Source organism: Phoxinus phoxinus (assembly GCF_949152265.1).
Source record: "Phoxinus phoxinus genome assembly, chromosome: 13".
NCBI classification, from domain to species: domain Eukaryota; kingdom Metazoa; phylum Chordata; class Actinopteri; order Cypriniformes; family Leuciscidae; genus Phoxinus; species Phoxinus phoxinus.
In genome coordinates, this window is record NC_136888.1 from 19248024 (window position 1) to 19270516 (window position 22493).

The 22493-nt window shown below is 38.7% G+C and overlaps 2 protein-coding genes across 3 annotated transcripts; one reads left to right on the plus strand and one right to left on the minus strand.

Annotated features, from left to right (window-relative positions):
* Window positions 1-236: 236 nt before the first annotated feature.
* LOC307009248 (uncharacterized protein) lies at window positions 237-6343 on the plus strand. 2 transcript variants are annotated; one of them, XM_079632879.1, is made up of 8 exons: window positions 237-620; window positions 1068-1213; window positions 2462-2993; window positions 3458-4061; window positions 4495-4571; window positions 4656-4755; window positions 5293-5411; window positions 5520-6343. In XM_079632879.1, exons 1-8 carry the CDS (start codon window positions 408-410, stop codon window positions 5925-5927), a joined length of 2199 nt encoding a protein of 732 aa, XP_079489005.1. In that variant the 5' UTR covers window positions 237-407; the 3' UTR covers window positions 5928-6343. The 2 variants fall into 2 exon arrangements, with proteins under 2 accessions (XP_079489005.1, XP_079489006.1); XM_079632880.1 differs by having other exon boundaries at window positions 298-620; window positions 4659-4755.
* Window positions 6344-7877: 1534 nt separating this feature from the next.
* tbc1d12a (TBC1 domain family, member 12a) lies at window positions 7878-21669 on the minus strand. The gene is made up of 13 exons (XM_079633227.1): window positions 20264-21669; window positions 17946-18072; window positions 16529-16644; window positions 15257-15339; window positions 14944-15061; window positions 14752-14858; window positions 14496-14576; window positions 12868-12962; window positions 12699-12770; window positions 12493-12621; window positions 12054-12163; window positions 10921-11179; window positions 7878-9847 (listed from the first exon to the last, which is right to left on the minus strand). Exons 1-13 carry the CDS (start codon window positions 21328-21330, stop codon window positions 9773-9775), a joined length of 2439 nt encoding a protein of 812 aa, XP_079489353.1. The 5' UTR covers window positions 21331-21669; the 3' UTR covers window positions 7878-9772.
* Between the last annotated feature and the right edge of the window lie 824 nt (window positions 21670-22493).

Below are 22493 nucleotides of genomic sequence, written 5' to 3' on the forward strand. Positions count from 1 at the left end.
TTATTATTAATTTAATTCTAAAATGAATCACTCATTTAATGTAATAATTTTAATTCATATACATAAATGTACATGGAGAAAAGTGTGTGGCCTATTATGTTCTAAAAGCTTTGAATAAAAAAAAAACAAAAAAAAAACTTTAATTTAAATTCTTTAATTAATTTAGCATTTTATTTACTGTGCATTAAAAAAATGTTTTTACTTTTTAAAGTCTTTGAAATAACGTAAGTGAAAGAGTTTTTGAACAGGCATTTGGAACAGAGACACTTTTGTGATCTGCGCTGTGGTTCCAGTCCTGCAGGCGGCGCTGTGACTGCGCTCAGATTCACGTAGACACACAGGACCTCAAGAGTGAATGGGGGAAAAAAATCGTTGTACATGATTTGATCAGATATCCAAGCACGAAAATGTACCGAGGCCCGTCGAACCCAGACTACCATCGAGCACCGGTACCTCCGCCAAGTTTCGGACACCCCGCTGCATCATTTAGACCTCCGCCGTTCTGTCCTCCTTTTGGGGTTCCTCCGGGGCCTCAATACTGCACTCCACAGCCGGGTCCTCCTCCGGGACGCCCGTACGGAACAGGGAATGAAAACTACAACAGAGAATCATTCTACGAGGTGCGTGTTTTTATTGCTAGTTATTAAACCAATCAGCATTATTTTCTTGTCACCGCATGTGTCTAGGTCCATCTGATGGAATAGTTATTTAAATGAACAGTATTAAATATCTTTGGATTTCATGCAAGTGATGCATTTTCTTTTTGAATGCTTTCTGGGTAGAGCAGACATGCAATGTCCTGCAGTATTACATGCTATAGTTAATTTAAAACTACTTTAAGCATGCATTTACAACGTCACTAATTTGCTTGATTGATTGGTGACCTGCAAACATTTGGCATACACTTTAATTCGTTAAATTCCTTCTAGGTTTAGCCTATATGATGGATTTTTTTTTTTTTTACTGGATATTATATGAATATTTCATATCTTTATTGACATGTTTTTTTATTTGTCAGTATGTTGTGATATCTCTATAGTCTTTTCATTGCTGTCTCCCTCCTGCAGAACCGACCTTTCGCCAGCCGCACTGCTGACCAGACTGGATCCACGATCATCAGCTCTCAGCTCACACCTTCAAATCAGCATCAGCTTGGTCAGTCTTCACAAAGCTGGTCAACACAAAGTCTAGATGAGCAAAACCAAGAAGTCAGGTATGAGAAACTAAACTAAGAGATTTAGAGTTGTTTGTGTGTTTACAACAATTTTTTACAATTTAAGCCTGCCCTGATGAATCTTGTCATTGTCATTGGATTAGAAGAACTGTTGGCATACATATAACATGCTAGAAACATAATAATCACTGCAATACTGATACAATCAGATACTCTTAAGCATTTGCCTATTTAAATCCAAACAGCAACTTTTTTTTGGCCGGGCAGTGTATAATATATATATATATATATATATATATATATATATATATACATACAAACATACACACACATACACAGCGTTCAAAAGATTGGAGTCTGTAATATCTTTAAAATATTTTTGAAAGAAGTCTCTTATGCTCACCAAACATGCATTTATTGGCTAAAATAGTAATATGTTAATATGTGAAATATTATTACAATTTTAAAACTATCTATTTTAAAATGTAATTTATTCCTGTGATGCAAAGGTGAGTTTTCAGCTTCATTACTCCAGTCTTCAGTGTCACATGATCCTTCAGAAATCATTCTAAAACGTTGAATTGCTTCTCAAGAAACATGTTATTTACATTTGTGCATTTAGCAGACGCTTTATCCAATGCAACTTAAATAAGAACAAAGCATTCATCAAGGAGCCAACCAATCGTGGTAGTACAAATGGCAGGTTTATTAACCCTAACCCTAGATTAAACTAGATTAGGGTGTGTGTGTGTGTGTGTGTGTGTGTGTGTGTGTGTGTGTGTGTGTGTGTGTGTGTGTGTGTGTGTGTGTGTTCATTGGTTTGGTCCTTGCTGAGTAAAAATCTTATTGACCCCAAACTTTTGAACAGTAATACAGGTGAAACTCGAAAAATTAGAATATCGTGCAAAAGCTAATTTATTTCAGTAATTCAAAGTGAAGCTAATATATTATATAGACTCATTAAATGCAAAGTGAGATATTTCAAGCCTTTATTTGTTATAATTTGGATGATTATGGCTTACAGCTTATGAAAATCCCAAATTCAAAATTTGAATATTGTGAAAAGGTTTTCATAGCTGTAAGCCATAATCATCAAAATTATAACAAATAAAAGCTTGAAATATCGCACTTTGCATGTAATGAGTCTATATAGTTTCACCTTTTAAGTTGAATTTCTGAAATAAGTAAACTTTTGCACATTATTCAAAAAAATTTAGTTTAATGTGTATGTGTGTACATATAAACTTTTGATTACCTATACATCAATTTCAATGTGTTACAATGAAGGAAAAAGGCAGAGGAGTTTCTCCGAATCCTGCAGGCAAGTGACCGGATTGAGCTGACAGTAGATAAAAGTGACACCAGCGATCGCACTGCTGACAAGCATCCCAGCCGAGCGCGAAGTCGGAGCAGAGGGAAGAGCCGTCCACGCAGTCGCAGCAGGAGTCGTGGAAGGAGCCGGGCTCGTAGTCGAGCTCGGAGTCGCGCAAAGAGTCGGGCTCGGAGCAGAACACGCAGCCGTAGTCGCAGTCGAGCCAAAAGCCGCCCTAGGGCCAAAAGTCGTGCGAGGAGCCGCAGTCGCAGCCACGGGAAGAGCGTAACCAGCAGCAAGAGTCAGTCACGTCTGAGCCCCAGTCAGACCAAACAGTCTCACAGAGGGACCGCAGAAGGCAATCACAGCTCTAGCAGCACCAGCAGCGGAGTGAGCCATGGTGCCAGCGCCATGCCTGATCTATTTCATGGACTAAGACAGATCCTACAGAACAAAGATCTAGAGAAACACCTGCCTATAGTCAAGAATGCCCTCCTTAGAGACCAGGTGCGCACCTCTATTCTGTTATGTTTTAAGTGTTAGTTCTATTTTTGGTATATAGGTCATTGACATGATGTTAATATTTTTGTTGAAGTTAGTTTATTAAAAAAATAAATTATTAATGAGAGACCTATAATAATGATTTATATTTTAGAGCTTTATAGTATCATACGCAAGTCACGTCAAGCACGTGCAGAGAAATATAGCTCCAGATGTGTCGTGAACGAGAAAAATGTACCATAGATCATTAAATTACAAACCTCTGGGGAATCACCAGTTATAAAAACAAAAGTTGTAAAAGTAGCGTTAAAAATATAATGAAAATGCAATTCATAAAGACTTGAATAATCATTGTCTAAAATGATAAATTAATCAAATTAATTTCTACCTTGCCAACATTTCCAGACCATTTAAAATTCATAATTTGCACCAGTAGTAATGTGAATTCTCTTCCCTTCCGTTCTAAACAGAGTGCTGATGACACAAGGGGAATGTTTCTGGGAAATCAGTCTGCAGTTGGAGGCTTCCAGAACCCAGAGCCGAGGTTTGAACCTGAAACTTCTGCTGAACTCTGTTATGGTGCCCTGCTTCCTCACGAGAGGGCTGGCGGAGACCGCAGCAGCGTTTCCAATATCTTATCCTGGAACACCCCCAACCAGCTGCCTGAATCCAAGCCTTCATTCCAGAGTGTTGAAGATGAAGAGAGATTCCTGTATGGAGAGCAAGAGGAGAGATCCAAACCTCAAGCTGTGACTGTCCCGTTGGCCCAGACAAGATCCGCGAGGTCCCCGGTTATTCATCTCGGTAAAGAACAGCAGACTCACAATTTCCAGGAACCCAATGCACACGGCATGCCTGCTAGCGTGCAGCCCGCTGGTTTGGGCACGATGAAAGTCACTCCAGAGGAATGTGAGAAGGTGAAAAACCTCCTGAGGACCATCGGCCTGAATCCAGCCATGACTGACATCTGTAAAATGGCTGCCAGACTAAAGGAGAAAAATGAAGGACAAGGAGCGGCCGCCTCGTTCCCGTTGCTCAAACCAGCCCTGGAGGCGCTGCAAGCACTGTCCAGAGGTCAGAGCCAGCATGTTTTGCATTATGAATTTGATTCGTTTAGTTGATATTTTTATCCATAGTGAAACTCTGCAAATTAAATATAATGATGACATCATACTGAATATTCAATTCATGTCAGCAGAATGTAATCAAACTGTAAAAAATCTTCTCAATAGAGTTCTTTTGAAAACTTTAAAGTTTGCATAAAGCTGAATTTATCTATAAAACAAAGTTGGAGTAGAATCTGCTACAATTGGTTGGAATTGAATTAACTCATCTTTTAAGTTGCAGGATTGTGTCAGGAAGTTGTTGCAAGTATATTTTAAGTGGTTGCATTGCATCATAGCAGTTGTGTTCTGTCAGCCATCTCAAAAAAAGATAAACAGACCTAGAAGTTTTCACAGCAAACCTGGGCTTGTAATGCATTCAACTTTTAGTATCTTTTTTTCAGCATCCAAAACAGATGACAGTAGGAGTAATCGCTCTGGAAGCAGCCATTCTACTCACGAATCCAAGCGTGAGGAGAAGGTAGAGGTCTTTATTACCACTATCACCCCAGTATTATGTCAAGCTCCCAAGAGTCTTAACTGTGAACTCCTGTGACTGTTTTAGAAGATGGGTGAGAAGGAGCGAGAGAGACGAGAGAAACAGATTCAAAAGAAAAGGAAAGAGTACCTGGTGAAGGAACTGGAGGGTCTGATGAAACAGGAAGGTATTAAATCATTCTCATGATCCACACAACTTTTAAAGGGGCAGTTCACCCTAAAATGAAAATTCTGTCATCATTTACTCACCCTCATTTTGTTGGCTGAACAAAATATATTTTGAATAATGTGGGTAACCAGACAGTTGACTGTTGCCATTGACTATTTATTTTCCTACTATGGAAGTCAATGGCTACGGTCAACTGTCTGGTTACCCAAAATACTCAAAATATCTTCTATGTTCAGTAGAATACCATTTTATTTTTGTACAGTAAGATATGAGATATCATGGTATTAAACCATGAGCATTTCATATTTTTATATAACTGTTAATTTTATTTATTAGAAGATAATCGCTTTTTTATAGTTAAATACAACTATGTGTTTACTTCAACCATGAACCTTATTATAGTATTGTTTTGAACCATTGTTATTTGAACCATTTAAGGATGTTTTTTTCTTTTTGTTCAGTACAAGTATTTATTTATGCACAATTGTTCTTTTTGAACAATTTGGTTCAAATACAACATGAATCTTTATTGTAGGGAGTGGTGATTTGATCCCAGTGATGGGTTTCTTCTGCCAGCGCTGTGAGGAGTTCTTCGGGGATATGAACAGCGCAGAAAGGCATGTAGCAAGTCACAGCCGCAGTGACAAAAACAAGGTGACATTATAAATGCCATTTACCATGGATTACTAGCTCAGATTAAATCTGTAATGCAGAACATTGAATTGTGGGGAAAGAAACATCAGCTCTCTTTCATTTTTGCAGACAAGTTCACAGGAGCAGCACAGGGATGCTAAGAGACACGGAGAACAGCATCACGCATCTTCTCACAGACGGGAGAGCCCTTCCAGTAGAGCGACATCCTCACGGGTTCACCACGAACACAGGGAACGCAGTCCTGACAGAAAGCGCAACAGAAACGAAAGAAGCCCTCATCCTACAGACATCAAACTTAAAAACGAGCCTGAGGACAAAGGCAGTAAGGATGAGAGTAAAGACAAATCCAAAGAGAAAACAGAAAAGGAAAAGGAAAAAATTGACGATGCAGACGATGATGTAGAATCAACAAAGAGTGAGAAGAAGAGAAAGAAGAAGGAGAAGAAATTGAAGAAAAAAGAAAAGAAGAAGAAGAAGGACAAGAAAAAAGCAGAAGCTGATAAAAATTCACATTAAAGCTTAGGGTCTTGTTCTAAGAGCATCAGCTGTATGTTTGAGCTTTTGGGCCTTGGTTGTTGTAGTACATTTCAATCAGCTTTCCTGATGAGTCTTCTGTGGTTGAAGGCCTTAGAGCACCTAAAAGTGATTTTCAATATGTTAATGCTTTCTGTAGATGAAACTCCTCCCGCATTACATACAGTACATGTGCTTTCAGTACTGTTACATTTAAATGTCAACAGCCAAATTAAAACTAAGGCCAGAAATGTTTAATTGTTTAGATATTCTGGTATTATGTCCAGCCCAACCTGGGGTTTGTTCCATTTGTCATTGTCCTGTTAACAGTGTTCCACAAACCAAACACCCGACAACAGTCATGCTCTGAATTCACACATGGTTCTTGATTGAAAAATAAAACAATATTTTTTGGGTTAGAGGTTGGTCAGTGTTTCCTTGTCGGAAAAATGTTGGTCATTTTTGTCATTTTGCTTATGGCTTTAAGACCAACTATTTGATAGTGAACTCAAAGCTGACAAAAATTAAACCCCTCACATTTCAGAAAACATTTTAGTATATCTTCTCAAGGGACAATACTAAAGAAATTAAACTTGCATATATGTTAGAGTAGTCAATGTGCTGTTTGTATAGCAGTATATTTTTACTGTCCTCTAGAAAAAAAAACCCAGCTGGCAACAAAAGTGAGTACACCCTAAGTGATGATAACTGTATGTCATTTAACCATGCAAAATCACATGTCCTATTCATCATGTTCATGTTTTTTTCTGCTTGATAGGACCATACAAATTTGTGTATCTTGTATTAGAACAGTTAAGATTTGTGCTTTGAGTACAATTCTCTCATACTGACCTAGGCTATAAGAAGATTAACACCCTGAAACTGAGTTATAGTACAGGCCAGGGTCATGCAGAGGTTTTCCAAGATGGTTTCCACTCGGAACAGGCCTCACAAGGGTCAATCAAAGAGGTTGAGTCCTCGTGCTGTGCGTCAGGCGCAGAAGCTGACTTAAAAAACATGCACGAGTGCTGCCAGCATTGCTTTAGATGTTGCAGAAGCGGAAGGTCAGCTTGTCAGTGCTCAGACCATACGCGGCACACTGCAACAAGTCGGTTTGCATTGCCATCGTCCCAGAAGGAAGCCTCTTCTGAAGCTGGCTCACAAGAAAGCCTGCAAACAGTTTGCTGAAAGCAACCTCTCCAAGAACATGAATTACTGGAACCATGTCCTGTGGCCTGATGAGACTAAAATAAACATGTTTGGCTCAGATAGTGTCCAGAATGTGTGGTGACGCCCTGGTGAGCACGGAGCAGTACCAAGAAAAGTGTGTTTTGCCTACAGTCGTGCATGGTGGTGGCAGCATCATGGTCTGGGACTGCATGAGTGCTGCTGGTACTGGGGAGCTGCGCTTCATTGAGGCTAACATGGATTCTAACATGTACAGTGACATTCTTAAGCAGAACATGATGCCCTCCCTTCAAACTGGGCCAAACGGCATAACAACCCCAAACACACCGCCAAGATGACAACTGCCTTGCTGAGGAAGCTGAAGGTGAAGGAGTGGTCAAGTATGTCTCCAGACCTGAACCCTATTGAGCACCTGTGGTGATCCTCGAGTCAAGCGGAAGGTGGAGGGGCGCCATGTGTCTAACATCCAGCAGCTCAGAGATGTCATTATGGAGGAGTGGAAGAGGGTCCCTGTGCAGCTCTGGTGAACTCCATGGCCAGGAGGATTATGGCAGTGCTATCAATGTTTTGACACAGTTTGGACATGTTCACTTAGTTGTACTCACATTTGTTGCCAGCTATTTTGACAATGGCTGTATGTTGAGTTATTTTCAGAGTACAGTAAATATACACTGCTATACAAGAAGCACATTGACTACTCTAAAATCTATCCAAGTTTAATTACTATAGTATTGTCCCTTGAGAAGATATACTAAAATGTTTGCTGAAATGTGAGGTGTACTCACTTTTGTGAGATACTGTAAGCATTTCTGGAAAAAAAAGTGTCCAAAATAATGAAGACTACACCATCATCTTTTGTTCTATAAATTATTCTTTAAAATAAAACATCCCCTTTAACTAATGCCACTTACCAGTAACAGCAAATAGTTAATGGTTCACAGCTGTAATCTTAATTAAAGGGTATCTTTATAAAAGGAATAAGGAACAAAAAAATGCATTTGTCAAGCACATTTTTTCAGAGACACTCCTGACAAATGAAGATCAATTTTGGTCATAGGTATGCATTTATAGAAGTATAGCTGCTGTTTGAAAAGAAAGATAAATCGTTTAATCCTTTTTAATAGGCCATTCACACACAACGTTTTTGTTTAGAGGGGGGTAAAAAGTGTTTCAAGAGGCGTTTTTGTTTTTGAAGTTGAACGTCTTTTAACTTGAGCACCACACTTTTAGAACACTGTTGTAGGCGAGACTGCAAAAGATAAAAACATCTCTGTCTAGCACATTTACATTGCAAAACACATCGGAATTCTGTACAAAGCTAACAGGAGAATTCACCTTTTCTTTAGCAGGTATTTCGTTAAATTTAATGTTTTAAAAACAAGGATTTTGGAGACAATGAACCATAAAGCTCTCATCAAGTAGCAAATTTTAAAATACATGTTCCAATGATTTGCAAATGGCACTCCTCAAATACATGACCCCACGTGTTGATTTGCACCTTCTAGTAAACTTCTATGTAACATCACATTTTATAATATGCTCTAAATGTTAAAAAGAAAAAAAAATGAAGACAGGAAGACAGCAGGTCTCCAATACTGCGATTTGTCCACATCTACACAAGAGCCCTCACACCAGAAAATGTATATTAACTGTTATGTAAGAAAACTGTACAACAGTGAGGAAGATTTAAAAAACAAAAAAAGCGAGAAATGATTCTTAAATTAAAAACAAACAAAAAAGACATTAAATAACTGAAAGGAAAAAACAATGCGTAAATGTCAAGGTCCATTCATTCATTTGGAGTGTAGTAGAAGGTGCAGACGTTGAAAGCTGATCTCTTGTTTGCTGCTGGTTGGTTAGTGTGTGTACATGTGTTATATAAGTGTGCAAAAACATTTTATTTAAATGACTAGCTGATTATTTTTTATAATTGAAGCATCAAATCTGGAGTGCTAATATATGACAGCACCTGTAGATACTGCTTTTATCTGTAGAGGTCTGTGTTTTTGGGACATACTGAGGATGTTCAGAGTTCAATGGCTCAATGCCTGCTGTCAGAGGCAAATATGTTAGCGAACGGGCTGAATTCAGAGAAACCGAGAGAAACAGCCTAACAAACATTAATGACAGATTTGGTATGAGCTAATAAAAGGCTGCTGCAGGTTTATGTTGTGTGTTTCACTGCTGGTTTACTTCACTTAGAAAGGGAGTGTTCAAATAATGTGGCGCTGACGCGTGTGTGTGTGTGTGTGTGTGTGTGTGTGTGTGTGTGTGTGTGTGTGTGTGTGTGTGTGTGTGTAAACACTTCTGATTAGTTTGTTTTCTTATAGTCACATCATTACAAAAGTAACATTGACAAAGTTGGCACATTATATGGTCACCTGACTCACATTTCTCTTATTCTCAGGCTCATTCTTACACAAACATATGCACAAACACGCTCACAAGCGCAAGTGAAGACATGTTCCCTTCAACAGGACACAGGTCCATTATGAGATTCTTCGAACAGGACAGTCAGCACATCGGGGCTGAGCCTGAGCTGTCCCTCAGACATTCGGGTCCTCATCAGGCACACTGCAGAGGTCAAAGTGCAGAGTGATGACCGCCATCTCCGACGAGTCTCAGAAACATCATCACTTCCTCTGCGAGAGAGTCAGCTGTTAGCTTCTTAAGGCAGGGCTGTTGCTGCTTTTTTCAGCTTCTTTGAGTCCATCTTTCATCAGAGCGGAGAAAACCTGCAGGAGAAAGAAAGTGAGGAAAGCCCTCTTTCATTCATTTTTATTTCTTTTTGTTGTAAGAAAATCACATTAAAAATGACATGGACACGGTCATTGCCCCTCATGAAATCTTAATTAAAATGCCACTATTAACCTTTTTTAAAGGTTCCTAATTTAGTTTTGGCTTTTGGAGGTCTCCTACAATAGGTTAACATGCATCCAAGGACAAAAAAACACTTTAATTTTCTCATAATATACATTGGAGCATCACCTTTTCTTTTCTATTGTCTGAAATGGTTTGATAAAGTAAACCACGTCTTTCCGAGTGCTTAGTCCCAGTCGGATTGGTCAGCCGCTTACAGCGCTTGTCGGAAATGCCAATTGCTATATCTGAATTTTAGCTCCAGAGGCTTTATACACAGTGTTGGCAACGGTTTTAGCATATTCCATTCAAGCCAGAGTCTTTATCCTTTGGAAGTTCGTGCAAAGTGGATTTGATTTCACAGAGCAAAAACCACACAAAACAAAGTCTCTTCCAGTCTCAGTTAAAACTACATTGTTTGAGGGCAGGTCAAAGTAGACGTTGTTGATCGCAGGCAGCCAATGAAGACTATAGGCTGACAATATGCAAATATGTTACAAACCTATGTAGGTTCAAAAAGGAAGTAAGGCTGGAGTTACTGATGACTCATTTCAGGCAGTTCAGAATTGATACTCTCTTTTAGGAGACAATAACTTTTATTTGGCATGCACTATGATTTTTGAAACTTTGCAGACCTCTTACATTCACAAACAGCAATATTACGCACTACATGAAAGGACATATCCAAAAAAGCATAATAGGGGGAATTTAATTAAAATTTTCCCTAACAAAGTTAAAATAGAATACAGTGTAAACAAAGTGCGCACGAAAAGGAAAATCACAGTAAATATCACTTTTTACTTTTTAAATGATCCAAAAATCGTGGAAATATTAATAAATTGTGCGCATTTAGGACACATAAAATGCTAGCTGTGAAATTAGACTTGTCAAGACAAAAGATTCCAAAAAGGTTCAAAATGTAATTTCCACCGTTGCGTGTTTTTCTCACCTGGTTCCACCGGCGGTTGTTACTGATCATCTGTGTGTTTGCGATGCAGGAGAAGAGTGTGTGTGCAGGAGTGTTTTCAGGCAGCCGAGAAAGGAACTGTGCACTATGGATGAAATCCATCTGCAGTAGAACATCCTGGTACAGCCTCAGAATTCCCAGACCAGTCCGGAATAACGCCTCCTCTCCATCTCGGCAAAACACATCCCAAACGCGACATGCCACGTCCAGCGGCAATGACTTACTGTACAGAGTGAAGATCCTGAGAGCATGACAGAGATAAAAATGGTAAGAGAGAATTCTTCTTGCAGGAGTGGGGCAAAGTCAGATCAGTTTGTCGGGATCTTTGCAGATGGTAATCGTAAGGAATTTAACAATTGGAGTTCCTAAGAGTTTCCATTGACAATTATTTTAGCATTGGCCTTTAAATTAATGTTTTACAGAGGCAACATAAATGTAATGAAATAATTGGCCTTAACTACTCTACCGTTCATAAGTTTGGGGTTGAAATTTTTACATAGAAAAAATATATACAGTAAATACAGTAATTTTGTGAAATATTACAATTTCAAAATGACAATTGATTCCTGATGGCAAAGCAGCCGTATTTCAGACATTAGAAATGTATTTAAATAAAAACAACAACATTTGAATGGCTGTGTAACAGTATTACACAACAATACTAAGCAAACAAAATAAATTGGTAACATAATTCAATCATGCACTTTTTAAATAAAATACTACAGACAAATCTCACAATGTGTATCTGTGACTACATGTTTTAGTGCAACATTTGTAAGGTGTGCTAAAAATAATCATTTGTTTAGAAAAAAGAGTTAATCGTTTAAGAATGACGATTGCTGGTTGCGTTATTTGTTTCTGGTTCTTAGTTCCCAACCCTATTAAATAGACTCCGCCACCCTAAACTTGACTAGTGCTTCCTTTGGATGAGGAAATATGAATTAATTTCCCCTCATATGAGAGAACATAAAAGCAGCCCTAAGGGGGCGATAAAGAGTTACTGCAGGAAAACATTCCTCAATCTCTCTCCCCTCTCTGATTTCAAAACAAAGAAAAGAAACACAGAGAGGAACGAACACGAACAGCAGGGAGAGAGATTTTAAAAGCAGATTTACCAGTCTATGAGGTAAAAGTCAGGCGTCAAGCTGTTGTTCTGAAAGTGCTGGAATAGTTTGGGAAGGTTCTCTTCAAAAAACACCTCAAACGCTGCAAAATACTTCAGCATCTTGGGAAGAAAACAAAGTATCAATTCAGTACAAAGCCGACTCCAACTTAAACAAGCATGATTAAAAGCACAGCGGTGAGTGAGTAAGATAAAAGGAATGTTCGTCAGCAGATTACGACTTTTGGGAGTTCTTGGCTCAGAGCTTCTACTCAAGAGTTTGTCTGGCAAATGAAATCTCTATAAATGGGTCAACAGATGGTCGGAATAAATGCTGACTGCAAACGCAGACAAAACGCTCCCACTATTTTAAGAGCAAATGTAGGTGCTGTAGCAAATCTACCACAAATAAAGTTCGATGAAGACGAAGAGTGAAGAGTGCATGTATGTACCAGGTCATGGTCCACTCTGAAGAAGGCCATCTGGCATGGTTTGTTAAGGAGGTTGGCAAAGGCAATGAAGGCATCGGCTTCCTCCAAATTCAGAATGAGAACAGCAGCAATGAAAGACATCCCCTGAACCTGAAACATGCCACATACACGTCAAGCTCTCCATGAAGGACATCCCTGAACTAGGATGGTTGAAATGACCTACTTACATAGCCTACATCAGGTCTATAACAGGTGTATGCCCCCAACAGACTGTGCAATATATCATGATATGGTCCACCCTGATGAAGAGAAAGCCACAAATAAGTCAAAAGGGAAACAAAATAAAAACAGACAAAACCCCAATAAACAATGCCGAGCCTAGACACGTGTTCTTACCTTCTGGAAAATGTAGAGAGAGGGAAAAGTTCTGGAAATATCAAGCTTGATTAAATCCAGACTGGATTCTCTGTCTGCCAGCGACACGCCACAATCTAATTAATTAAAATCAGATGAAGTCATCAGACTAGGGCTGGTTGACAGAGCTCAAAATCAATATTTTTCAGCTTTTGAACAAAATTCAATCTTTATGGATTTGCTCTGAAACGGCTTAAAGGATGTTATTTTCCGCTTTAGACTAAATTCAAACGTAATGAATAAATGTTTTTTCCCCAATCAGAGAAACTAAATAGCCAGTGGATAAGTAATATTTAGCTACAAAACATCAATACAAGCAATATTTAGCTACATGCACTAAAACGTTTTTTATACTCACCATGCCTGCATTTATAGTATTTGATAAGAAAGGGTAATATTGTAAAATACAATTTAAAAGAACGGTTTTCTATTTTAATGTATTTTAAAATTATTATTTTCCTATGATGGTCTTCAGTGTAATCCTTCAGAAATTATTCTAATATGCTTATTTGGTGCTCAAGAAACATTTCTTAATATTATCAATGTTGAAAACAGTTGTGCTGCTTAATATGTTTGGGGAAACCATTACACTTTTTTTCAGGATTCTTTGATGAATAGAAAGAACAGCATTTATTTGAAATGGAAATCTTTTGTATCACAATAAATGTCCTTACTGTCTCTTTTGATCAGTTGGATGCATCCTTGATGATTAAACTGTTACTTTCTTTAAAAAAAAAAAAAAAAAATCTAACTTTTGAACCTTTTTTAATGTTTATTTTTTTATTAAAACATTTGAATACACAAAAATGCAGATGACGAAAACTAGAATTTTGAATGATGATGCAAATGAATAATTGAATTAGAGTTTTGATTGGTTGACTAAAGTACTGAACAGTTTGAATGTCACCAATTCTTATGAAATAAATAAATTATAATATATAAATTATCTTTGTCTTATTGCTGTCATACTTGCAAAGAATGGATACAAATCTTTTTGAATGACTCACAGGCCAAAAAAAGGCATATCAAAATCTTCACAGCATTCACTTAGGTGACAGAAACATGATCTTGAATATGTTGTTGTAAATATTCATTGTATCGTCCAGTCCCAAGTCACAGCAGTCATGTTCTTATCTATTTTAAGATTTCATGTGATGCAATTCAAGAAATTGTTAATGGAACAATGGCAATGTGAACAAAACACTCTTATTCACCTCAATCTGGCTCCACTTTGAAGTATAAGATTGTTTATGTCTTTCATTGATGTATTTTAGTTTGTAGACAGGTTAGTGAAGGGAAAAAATAATCACCATCACAGTGTTTTAATATTCGTCAATGTTATTGACTTGACTGCACTGACACTATCGGATGATAACTGAACTGAGAAAGATGATGACATCACTGTTTTCTGCAGAGCTGCTTAATAGATGAACTGAACTAACTTATTCAATAGTTATTGAACCAAACTGAATCAACACTGAACTGATTTCAACTGAATAATGACTGTTTACTAATGTCTTTTCAGAGCTGATTTACAACCGAATGAAATTCTGTTTGCATCATTGAATCATTAAAGGTGACTTGACTTGATAGTGTCAACAAACACAGACCTTCATTTTCATTAACTGAACTCGTCTCATTGAAGCTCCGCCACTTCTCTTTGGCTCTGGACAGGAAGATCTCATACAGTTCTAAAACACACAAACACAATTGATATGACAAAAGCAGCAGCTGCTTCCTTTTCAACACAGCTCATCTGGACACAATCTGTGTTTGTTTGTGTCAGATTGATGTTACGCAGAGCCAGAAGGCCACAGATGATCAAGACCAACCAAATGTGAGGAGTGCATCAGTTGCCATAGTTACCTGGGGTGATGTTGAGCTCATTCCCGATGGCGAGGCTCCAGACTTTCCCGCGGACGCTAGGCGGGACGCCCTGCCACCAGAGGTCACGTACACGCCGCGTGTTACGCCTTCGCCATGGCAATAGAGCACATCATTACAAGGCATTAAAAGACATAAATAAATCCACTTGCTGGACATTGATAAGCGACTTACATGCTTTCCCAGTTCGGCAGGACTTCTGTGTTCCAGATCACCATGGCATTAGCAATGTTCTCCTCCTGTCGGTATCGGTCCTTCATTTGTCGTTTTTTCTTCTGTGCCTCTTTCATCTCTAAGTAAAAGAGAAAGTGTTAGTCTGCCTGAGAATAGTAGCAACATAAATACAACAACAATTTGTGTTGTTTGTGTGAGAGGGGCAGCTGTGTGAGTGTGAATTGCTAAAGTGCACATGGCCAACAGTCAAACGTCATTACCAGTGCAAACACACTCCAATGAGCATCTGCACAAAGACACACACGTCACTCACCCCTTCTCTTGGCCCCTGCAACCATCTCACTGTATTCCTGCCGGTGTCTCTGAGATTCCTCTTCAGATTTAGCTGGCAGGTTTCTAAAAAATACAAGTAGTCCTTGAAGCTGCATAGACATATCCTTCAGAAATCATTCTAATATGCTGATTTGGTGCTCAAGGAACATTTATTATTATTAATGTTGAAGACAGTTGTGCTGCTTAATATTTTTGTGGAAACCAAGTAGTTGATACATTTTTTATCTTACATTTATACATCTTCCTATTATTACAGCTGTGCAAAGTGTGTCATTTCTATGCCACTACCATCACCAAGTGGAATTAAAAAAAGTATGATTTGTAATAATGAGTTTTTGCAAACACTTCCCGTCTACCATTTTTTAGGACAAATGCTGCTGTTATATATGAAAGTATTTTTTTAACAAAAAATAAATAAAATAAAAATCACACGCTTCAGTACCAACATAATTACAAAACCAGATCTGCTGCATGAAGCTAAAAACAGGAGACAATTAGGGACAATATCTGCTTTACACATAAAAACTGACCATCTGTTATAAATAGTTGGGACACTTTCAAGATTTCAGAGAGGATGTGTTCTTGTTTTCACTGGTATAACTCCAATATGTCAGTTGTTTGGGGGTTTTAAATTTAGGGCAAATCCTCAAGTCAAAGGAATGATTTTTAGACCAAAACAGACATGGTTTATGAGGAAAGTGTATGGTCGCTCAGAGGACTGAATTCACTCTGTGGATGAAGTTCTTTGTACAAGGACAGTGCCTTACACATTGAGAGGGACACATTTTCTTAATATTCAGAATAGTGATGAGCACTTTTCAATTGTTAATTCTTAATTCTTACATCTTTGCTTCAGAGAATTATTTCCGCTCATTGAGTATGTTATCTGGAATGCAAAATAACAACATTCCAGCTAATTTCATTTCACAAGCTCCCAAGTTCAAACCAGATAAAACAATTCTTACTCCAGTGTGAAATCTGCCTAGTTATGGCTAACTGAGTCTCACACTAAGTAACTATATAGAAAGCCAATCTTTAATAATTAACAAATACACACAGCACATACTTTTCTTCTACAGTATACATACAAACTTTTCGAAACCTGCTCTTCAGGCGTATATGCACACATTTGGTGTGACAGCTTGTGTTTCAACATCAGTGGCCAGGGAATTTAGGTAAATATTTGATTAAATGGAAGCTTGAATCACTTGAAGGAATGCATTATGGGAGCTGTAGTTGGTTTCAAACTTACGCAGGTCTGTCTTCCAAAATGAGAGCGGTGGTGGACAAAGGCTCAAACTCCAGATTCTTGCGTCTCATTGGCTGAGGGGGTAGTCCTGTGGCGGGTCCTGCCCTGGACTCATACTCCTTTAAAAAAAAAAAAAGGAAAGAAGAGCAGTCATTATGAGATTACAGGAGATCTGTGTCTACAATTTCTCAGCTGCCACATGTATCCGGAGGAGACGTGAAGGGGAAAAGAATTCCGTCATGAGATTCCCACATGCTGTGAGTAAAGGGCCCAAAGGCAATGGCCTTAATGTTAAACCCATATAACTGAAACATTTATGAGTCAGTGTGTGACAGTTTTCTGACTCAAACATAAATAGGCAACAGCTGACCAGCATGACTCTGATACAAGGTCAGCCAGAGAAATAACACATTTACATAGTTATTATCGAGTTACCGTAGGTTTTGTCAAAGTCAAGCTACTGTCCGAGTATACATGACACAACACATAATTGAATATTTGAGGTATTAAATACACAGAGGCCAATTGTAGTTCGGTTAACTTGTATAAATGCTGGAATGAAGCCATGTGTGAAATATTACTAGCTTTATGTGGCCATGGCGGTGGAATGTTGGAAGACATTACATGACCTTGATTTTAAAAAGTTAAAGGCTATAACAACCATACACAATTCTATTAACATAAAATGTTTAAAAGTACTAACATACATTTAAGGAAAGAAGGATCTGAAATAAAAGACAGGATATGGAAGATCACACAAGAGACAAGGCTCAGTGTGTGAGTTTAATCAGAGATCTCTCTCACTGGAATACAGAGAGACACCTGCAGAGGGCAGAGGGTGAATTGAGCGCAAATCAAGAGTTGAACAACACCGGCTCAGTCATCGCTTACTGAAGGGGAAGAGTAAAGACAGCTGCACACACACACACACACACACACACACACACAAAGCGCAGGCCTGCCGCACACACAGTTGTCTCTCCTGGCAGACCCACAAAATAACACAGTTTCCAGCAGCAATTTCAATCCTCCTTTATTTCATAGACACTTTCATAGAATCTTTCAAGGTTTCACTTCCTCCTCTTTCCTCTTTTGCCTTCTCTCTGCCTCTCTGTCTTCTGCTAATACTACTGTCCCTTGCTACCTTTTCTCTGCACAAATAAGATTAACTTCAGCATTTTTAGTCACAGAAACTGAAGTGCTGTTTATTGGGTTATAAACTGTTCAAGGAAGAGTCCACCAAAAACTGAAAATTATGACATTATCTATTAATTTTATATATATTCAAAGAAACACTTTTTAAAAATCAAGATATTAGAATGATTTCTGAAGGATTGTGTGTAAAATAACCTGAGGATAAGTAAATGAAGAAAGAATTCTCATTTTTGAAAATGCCATTCCTTTAAACCGCCTCTCTTACCTCCTGGATGGTTCTAGAGTCTTTCGGAGGGTTGTCCCGCAGTGGAATTTTCCCAAACAGCTTCCATCCTGGAGCACTTTGGGATGCTGAGGCCCTTGACTCCTTGGGCTTCCAGGAAAACAAACTCCTTTGAAGACAGACCAAAAGGAAGAGGGACCAAAATAGTGAATATTCGAAACGTACGCCACATAAGTTTGTCATAAGATCCCCAAAGAGTTAAGTCTTCACAGTCTGTGATATAAAGAGGCCAAAATATGACAACCATTCATATTCAAACTCATTAAGTTCAGACTATGGCTATAGGGAATTAAGATCTTAAACAACTCAGCAGAGCAGGTCTCAGGTTTTAATGCGCTTAATACAGGGGATTTCAATGCACTCATGGTGTAGCAGCACCAGCATCCTGTAAAAGCCTTGAGTCACAGTCACAGATGCCCTTTACACAAACACAGATATGAGCAGGCCCTGCTGTGGAGATGAGCTCATTAAATCTATGTGCACGCTTTCTGATGGGACAATCAATCTAATGCTGTTTTAATTACATAATAAGGCCGCTGAGGCAGGTCAATACTGTCCTGAGAGGGACGGATGTGATGACAGACACAATAGTGAGGGAGACGGACAAAGAGAGAAAGTGTGACAAAGGATGATATGGTAGGGTACAGTGGGAAAGGAGAAGTTTGTTCCTGCAAAATAGGGAACTGAAGACACAGTGTGACCAGAAACCAGGTCAAGGCAGCAGAACACCATGAAGCACAACTTATAAAAGCTGACATTAAAATTCCTCAGTGTGTGTGTGGGTGAGTGTATTTTTTCCAGAGTTAAGGCAAAGTCTATGGAGTTCTTTGTAGAGACCAAAGCTCCTGGGAAGATGACTCGAAGGCACTTAAGTTTCAACCTAAACATAATGGAAATGGAGCAGATGCAAGTCAGATATGCAGGCTGACGTCATGCGATTCGGTTCTGATGCAGTGTTTTGAATCCATGCGAGACTAAGATGAGAAAATGTCATTTTAAATTGGATTTGACTTTGATAAAGCAAAGCGTCTTCTCTCGATTAAACATCTGAAAAATAAAACAAGAAATTGTGTTCAAAGTATAACAGCACACCTCAGACCTTCTGCGATGAAGCAATGAAGGGAGTAGCCACAGGTGAGTGGTAGTCAAAGCCTGTCACTCATTACCTGATCATGCGTGCAACAGTGTGACTTCTGATCTGAAACAATAAAGAGCTTCCTCACAGATGCTTCAAATAAAGCATACAAAATATTTATGTAAAGGTGCATCAATGCTGAGTTGACAATTTTATTGTTATGGGTCATAAACAATAAATAGCACTTTTTTAAATATTTTTGGCTAAAATAAATATATAAATAGAATGCAGAACAACTAAAATCTATAGTTTCAGCAAACAAGCAAAATTAAAGTCAATACTGGAATGCTTAAGTGAGCATCACAATTGTACATTGTTGACAATCTAGTGCTATCACTCAAAATTTGCATCTAGATTTGCACTAGGTGATTTAAAAAAAAGTTAAGATCTAAAAATAGCTGAAAACATCCTATATCAAACAATTAATAGAATGCTGTTCTAAAAACCTATTTGGTCATTTTTTTAAAGAAAGTATTTGGCTACTTTTGTTTAGCAAGAGTGCATGTTAAAAAAGTAATAGTAGCCTAATGACATTTAGAATGATACAAAAAGATTTTCCATTTCAAATAAATGCTGTTCTTTTGAGAACTAAACTGTTTTTTACTTGACTATCAAATAATAACTCAAATAATAATCCTGAAATGTATAATAGTTTACTTTACACAAAAATATTAATCAGCACAACTATTTTCAACATTGATCATAATAAGAAATGTTTTTGAGCACTGAATCAGCATATTAGAATGATTTCTGATGGATGACACTGAAGACTGGAGTAATGATGCTGAAAATTTAGCTTTGCCATCACAAATTAAAAAAATATATTATTAAAATAGAAAACAGCTATTTCATACTGTAATAATTTCACATTACTGTTTTTTCTATAATTGTGATAAAATAAATGTAGCCTTGGTGAGCATAATAGAGCTCTTTAAAACAAATCTTACCAACAACAAAATTACGATATTGTATATCAACTAATAAAAAAAAATAAAAAAATACAAGCCCCCACTAAAATCAACCAATAACTAATATGATGAGTTTTTTAAAGCTTTAAGGAAATAGAAAGCCGTCACTGTTTGTTGTCATCTAAATGTAGCAGCTGTACGAAGAAGAAAAAAAACCTGCAACTCAAGAGACTTGTCTGCACACAACTGCCGTCTACCTGCTCAAGAACTCAGCAATGCCGAGTCTCTTAGTGCCAAGTGTCTGGTCAGATGAGGGATCAGGGTCAGCGGCCACCCTGTCTGGAGCACTCCGCCGCCGGCCGCCAGAGCCGAGACATTCGTCCACACCACCCTCTGCTCCAAAATACCCATCATCCACGGGGCTCAGAGGAGTGGCATCACAGCTGAGGGAGACTGTGTGACCGGTGTTAGTCCGGAGGTTCCGGGGCCTGAGCGGGGGGCCCGTGTCACAGAAATCCTCCTCTGGGCTCGGGTCTGTCTCGGTGTAATCACTGGTGTTTTCTGCCAGGGGAGACAAGGACAGCTTGGCACTGAGCTCGGACAGGGTGTCAGCAGGATCCGGGTCACAGGGCCGGGCCTCCTCCGAGCTTTCGGTGCTGGCTCGACTGATCCTTTCACATGACCTCCCAGTGGAGGAGACACTGCCGCTTTGATGAACAAAGACACGGCTTTCTGGAGCAGAAAGGCCACCAAAAGGGACTTGAGACAGGGTGTCATAACTGTTCACAATCAACAACCCCCCATTGCCCACTTTCACACCTCTGTCTAAAGCAGACACCTTCCTGTTGAACCCTTCTGCATGTGCATAATCCAAACACCTTAAAGGAGTCTGACCGTGATCCATGTGTTCATGGGTAACATCTCCATTAGGCATCTTCATATCCGGCGAGCTTTCACCCATAAATGACACTGCAGACCTCAGCTGGGAATTTAAATAACCATTGTCGGGTTTTTCCAGGCACTCGGGCTCATTCGGGCAGGACAGGTTTCCCCCCTCTTCTCCATCCGGACACACCATATCCACCCCCAGCTCCAGCTCTTCGGGGAAACCGTTTAATACTCCGGCCATGCACCCCACCACCACCGAGGATATAGTCGGCAGTCCAGCACTGCCCTGATTCGCGTATGCCGAACCGTAAACAGAGCCCTGCCCTGCTCTTTCGGGGTTTGAAACGCAAACGCGTGCTTTGTACTCCTCCCGGTTGTCGCTGACATCGATGGACGGTGCGAGTCCTGGCTCATCAGCATCCTCCACTCTTTCCATCTCACTGTAACGTTAGGTGTCGGTGGTTCAGAAAGGCAGATGAAGCCCTGCTGCAGCGGCGGCGCCCCGGTTCGGCTGGGCTGTCTGCAAAACTAGCTCTCATCTTATGTACCCCACAGATTCTGCCAGTCCAGTACATTCATGACATTGCGCCTCCGAAGCTTTTCGTGTTAAGGACGAAGAGTAAAGCCACGGTTGGGTGTTGTTTATGCACATTTTGATCCACGTCCAGCGCAGTCGCGGATAGAGGCCATTTTGAATGTGGTGTCGGCGTGTCTCTCCCAAGCAAAAGGTTGGAAGTGGAATTTCCAGGAGTTAACGCGACACCCACCGGACAGTTGGAGTAACTGCAGGACAATCTACATTTACAATGCATCATTCAACACACGGAATTTTTTATATTATTTGAGCCAGCGTAAAAAGCATAAACGATTAAAAAAAAATATCTATCTATATATCAAATTAAAAATCCCTTTATTCTACATAATACAAAATTACCAGCGCTTGGAATAGCCTAGATAATAATGATAAAGATCAAAATAATACAATATTATAACAATTTATATATTATAACAGCCTTTACTGAGGGTCACTGTGGTGGACAGTAGGAAAACACTGTGGTCAGACACACATTCTTTCTATCTATCTATCTATCTATCTATCTATCTATCTATCTATCTATCTATCTATCTATCTATCTATCTATCTATCTATCCATCCATCCTAACTCCTTAAATGATGCGATATTCGATATGCGATACGATAATGCTTAAAGTGTGTAAAATAAACTTAAATTATCATTGAAATATATTTTAAATGATATAACCTATACATGTGTTTCACATTCTTTTTATGACAAGAAAACATCCTTATAACTTCTGAAAGTGAACATCAGTGTTTTACTGTAGCATAAGAAGTGTTATTTTAACATCAGTGTAAACCTCAGGGCTTCAGGTTATCCTACATTAGGTTTATTTAATAAAAGATACTGAATCATAAAATATAAAAATAAAACATTGCTTAGTTTTCACTGTATGAATTAAATATTTCCTGATACTTAAAGCTAAGAAAATGTTTGTATTTTGGTCATGACCCATTGCATGCTGTTGCGATATGCATATTGCGATATATAGCCTACATTTGCGATATTTCGATAAATTCGA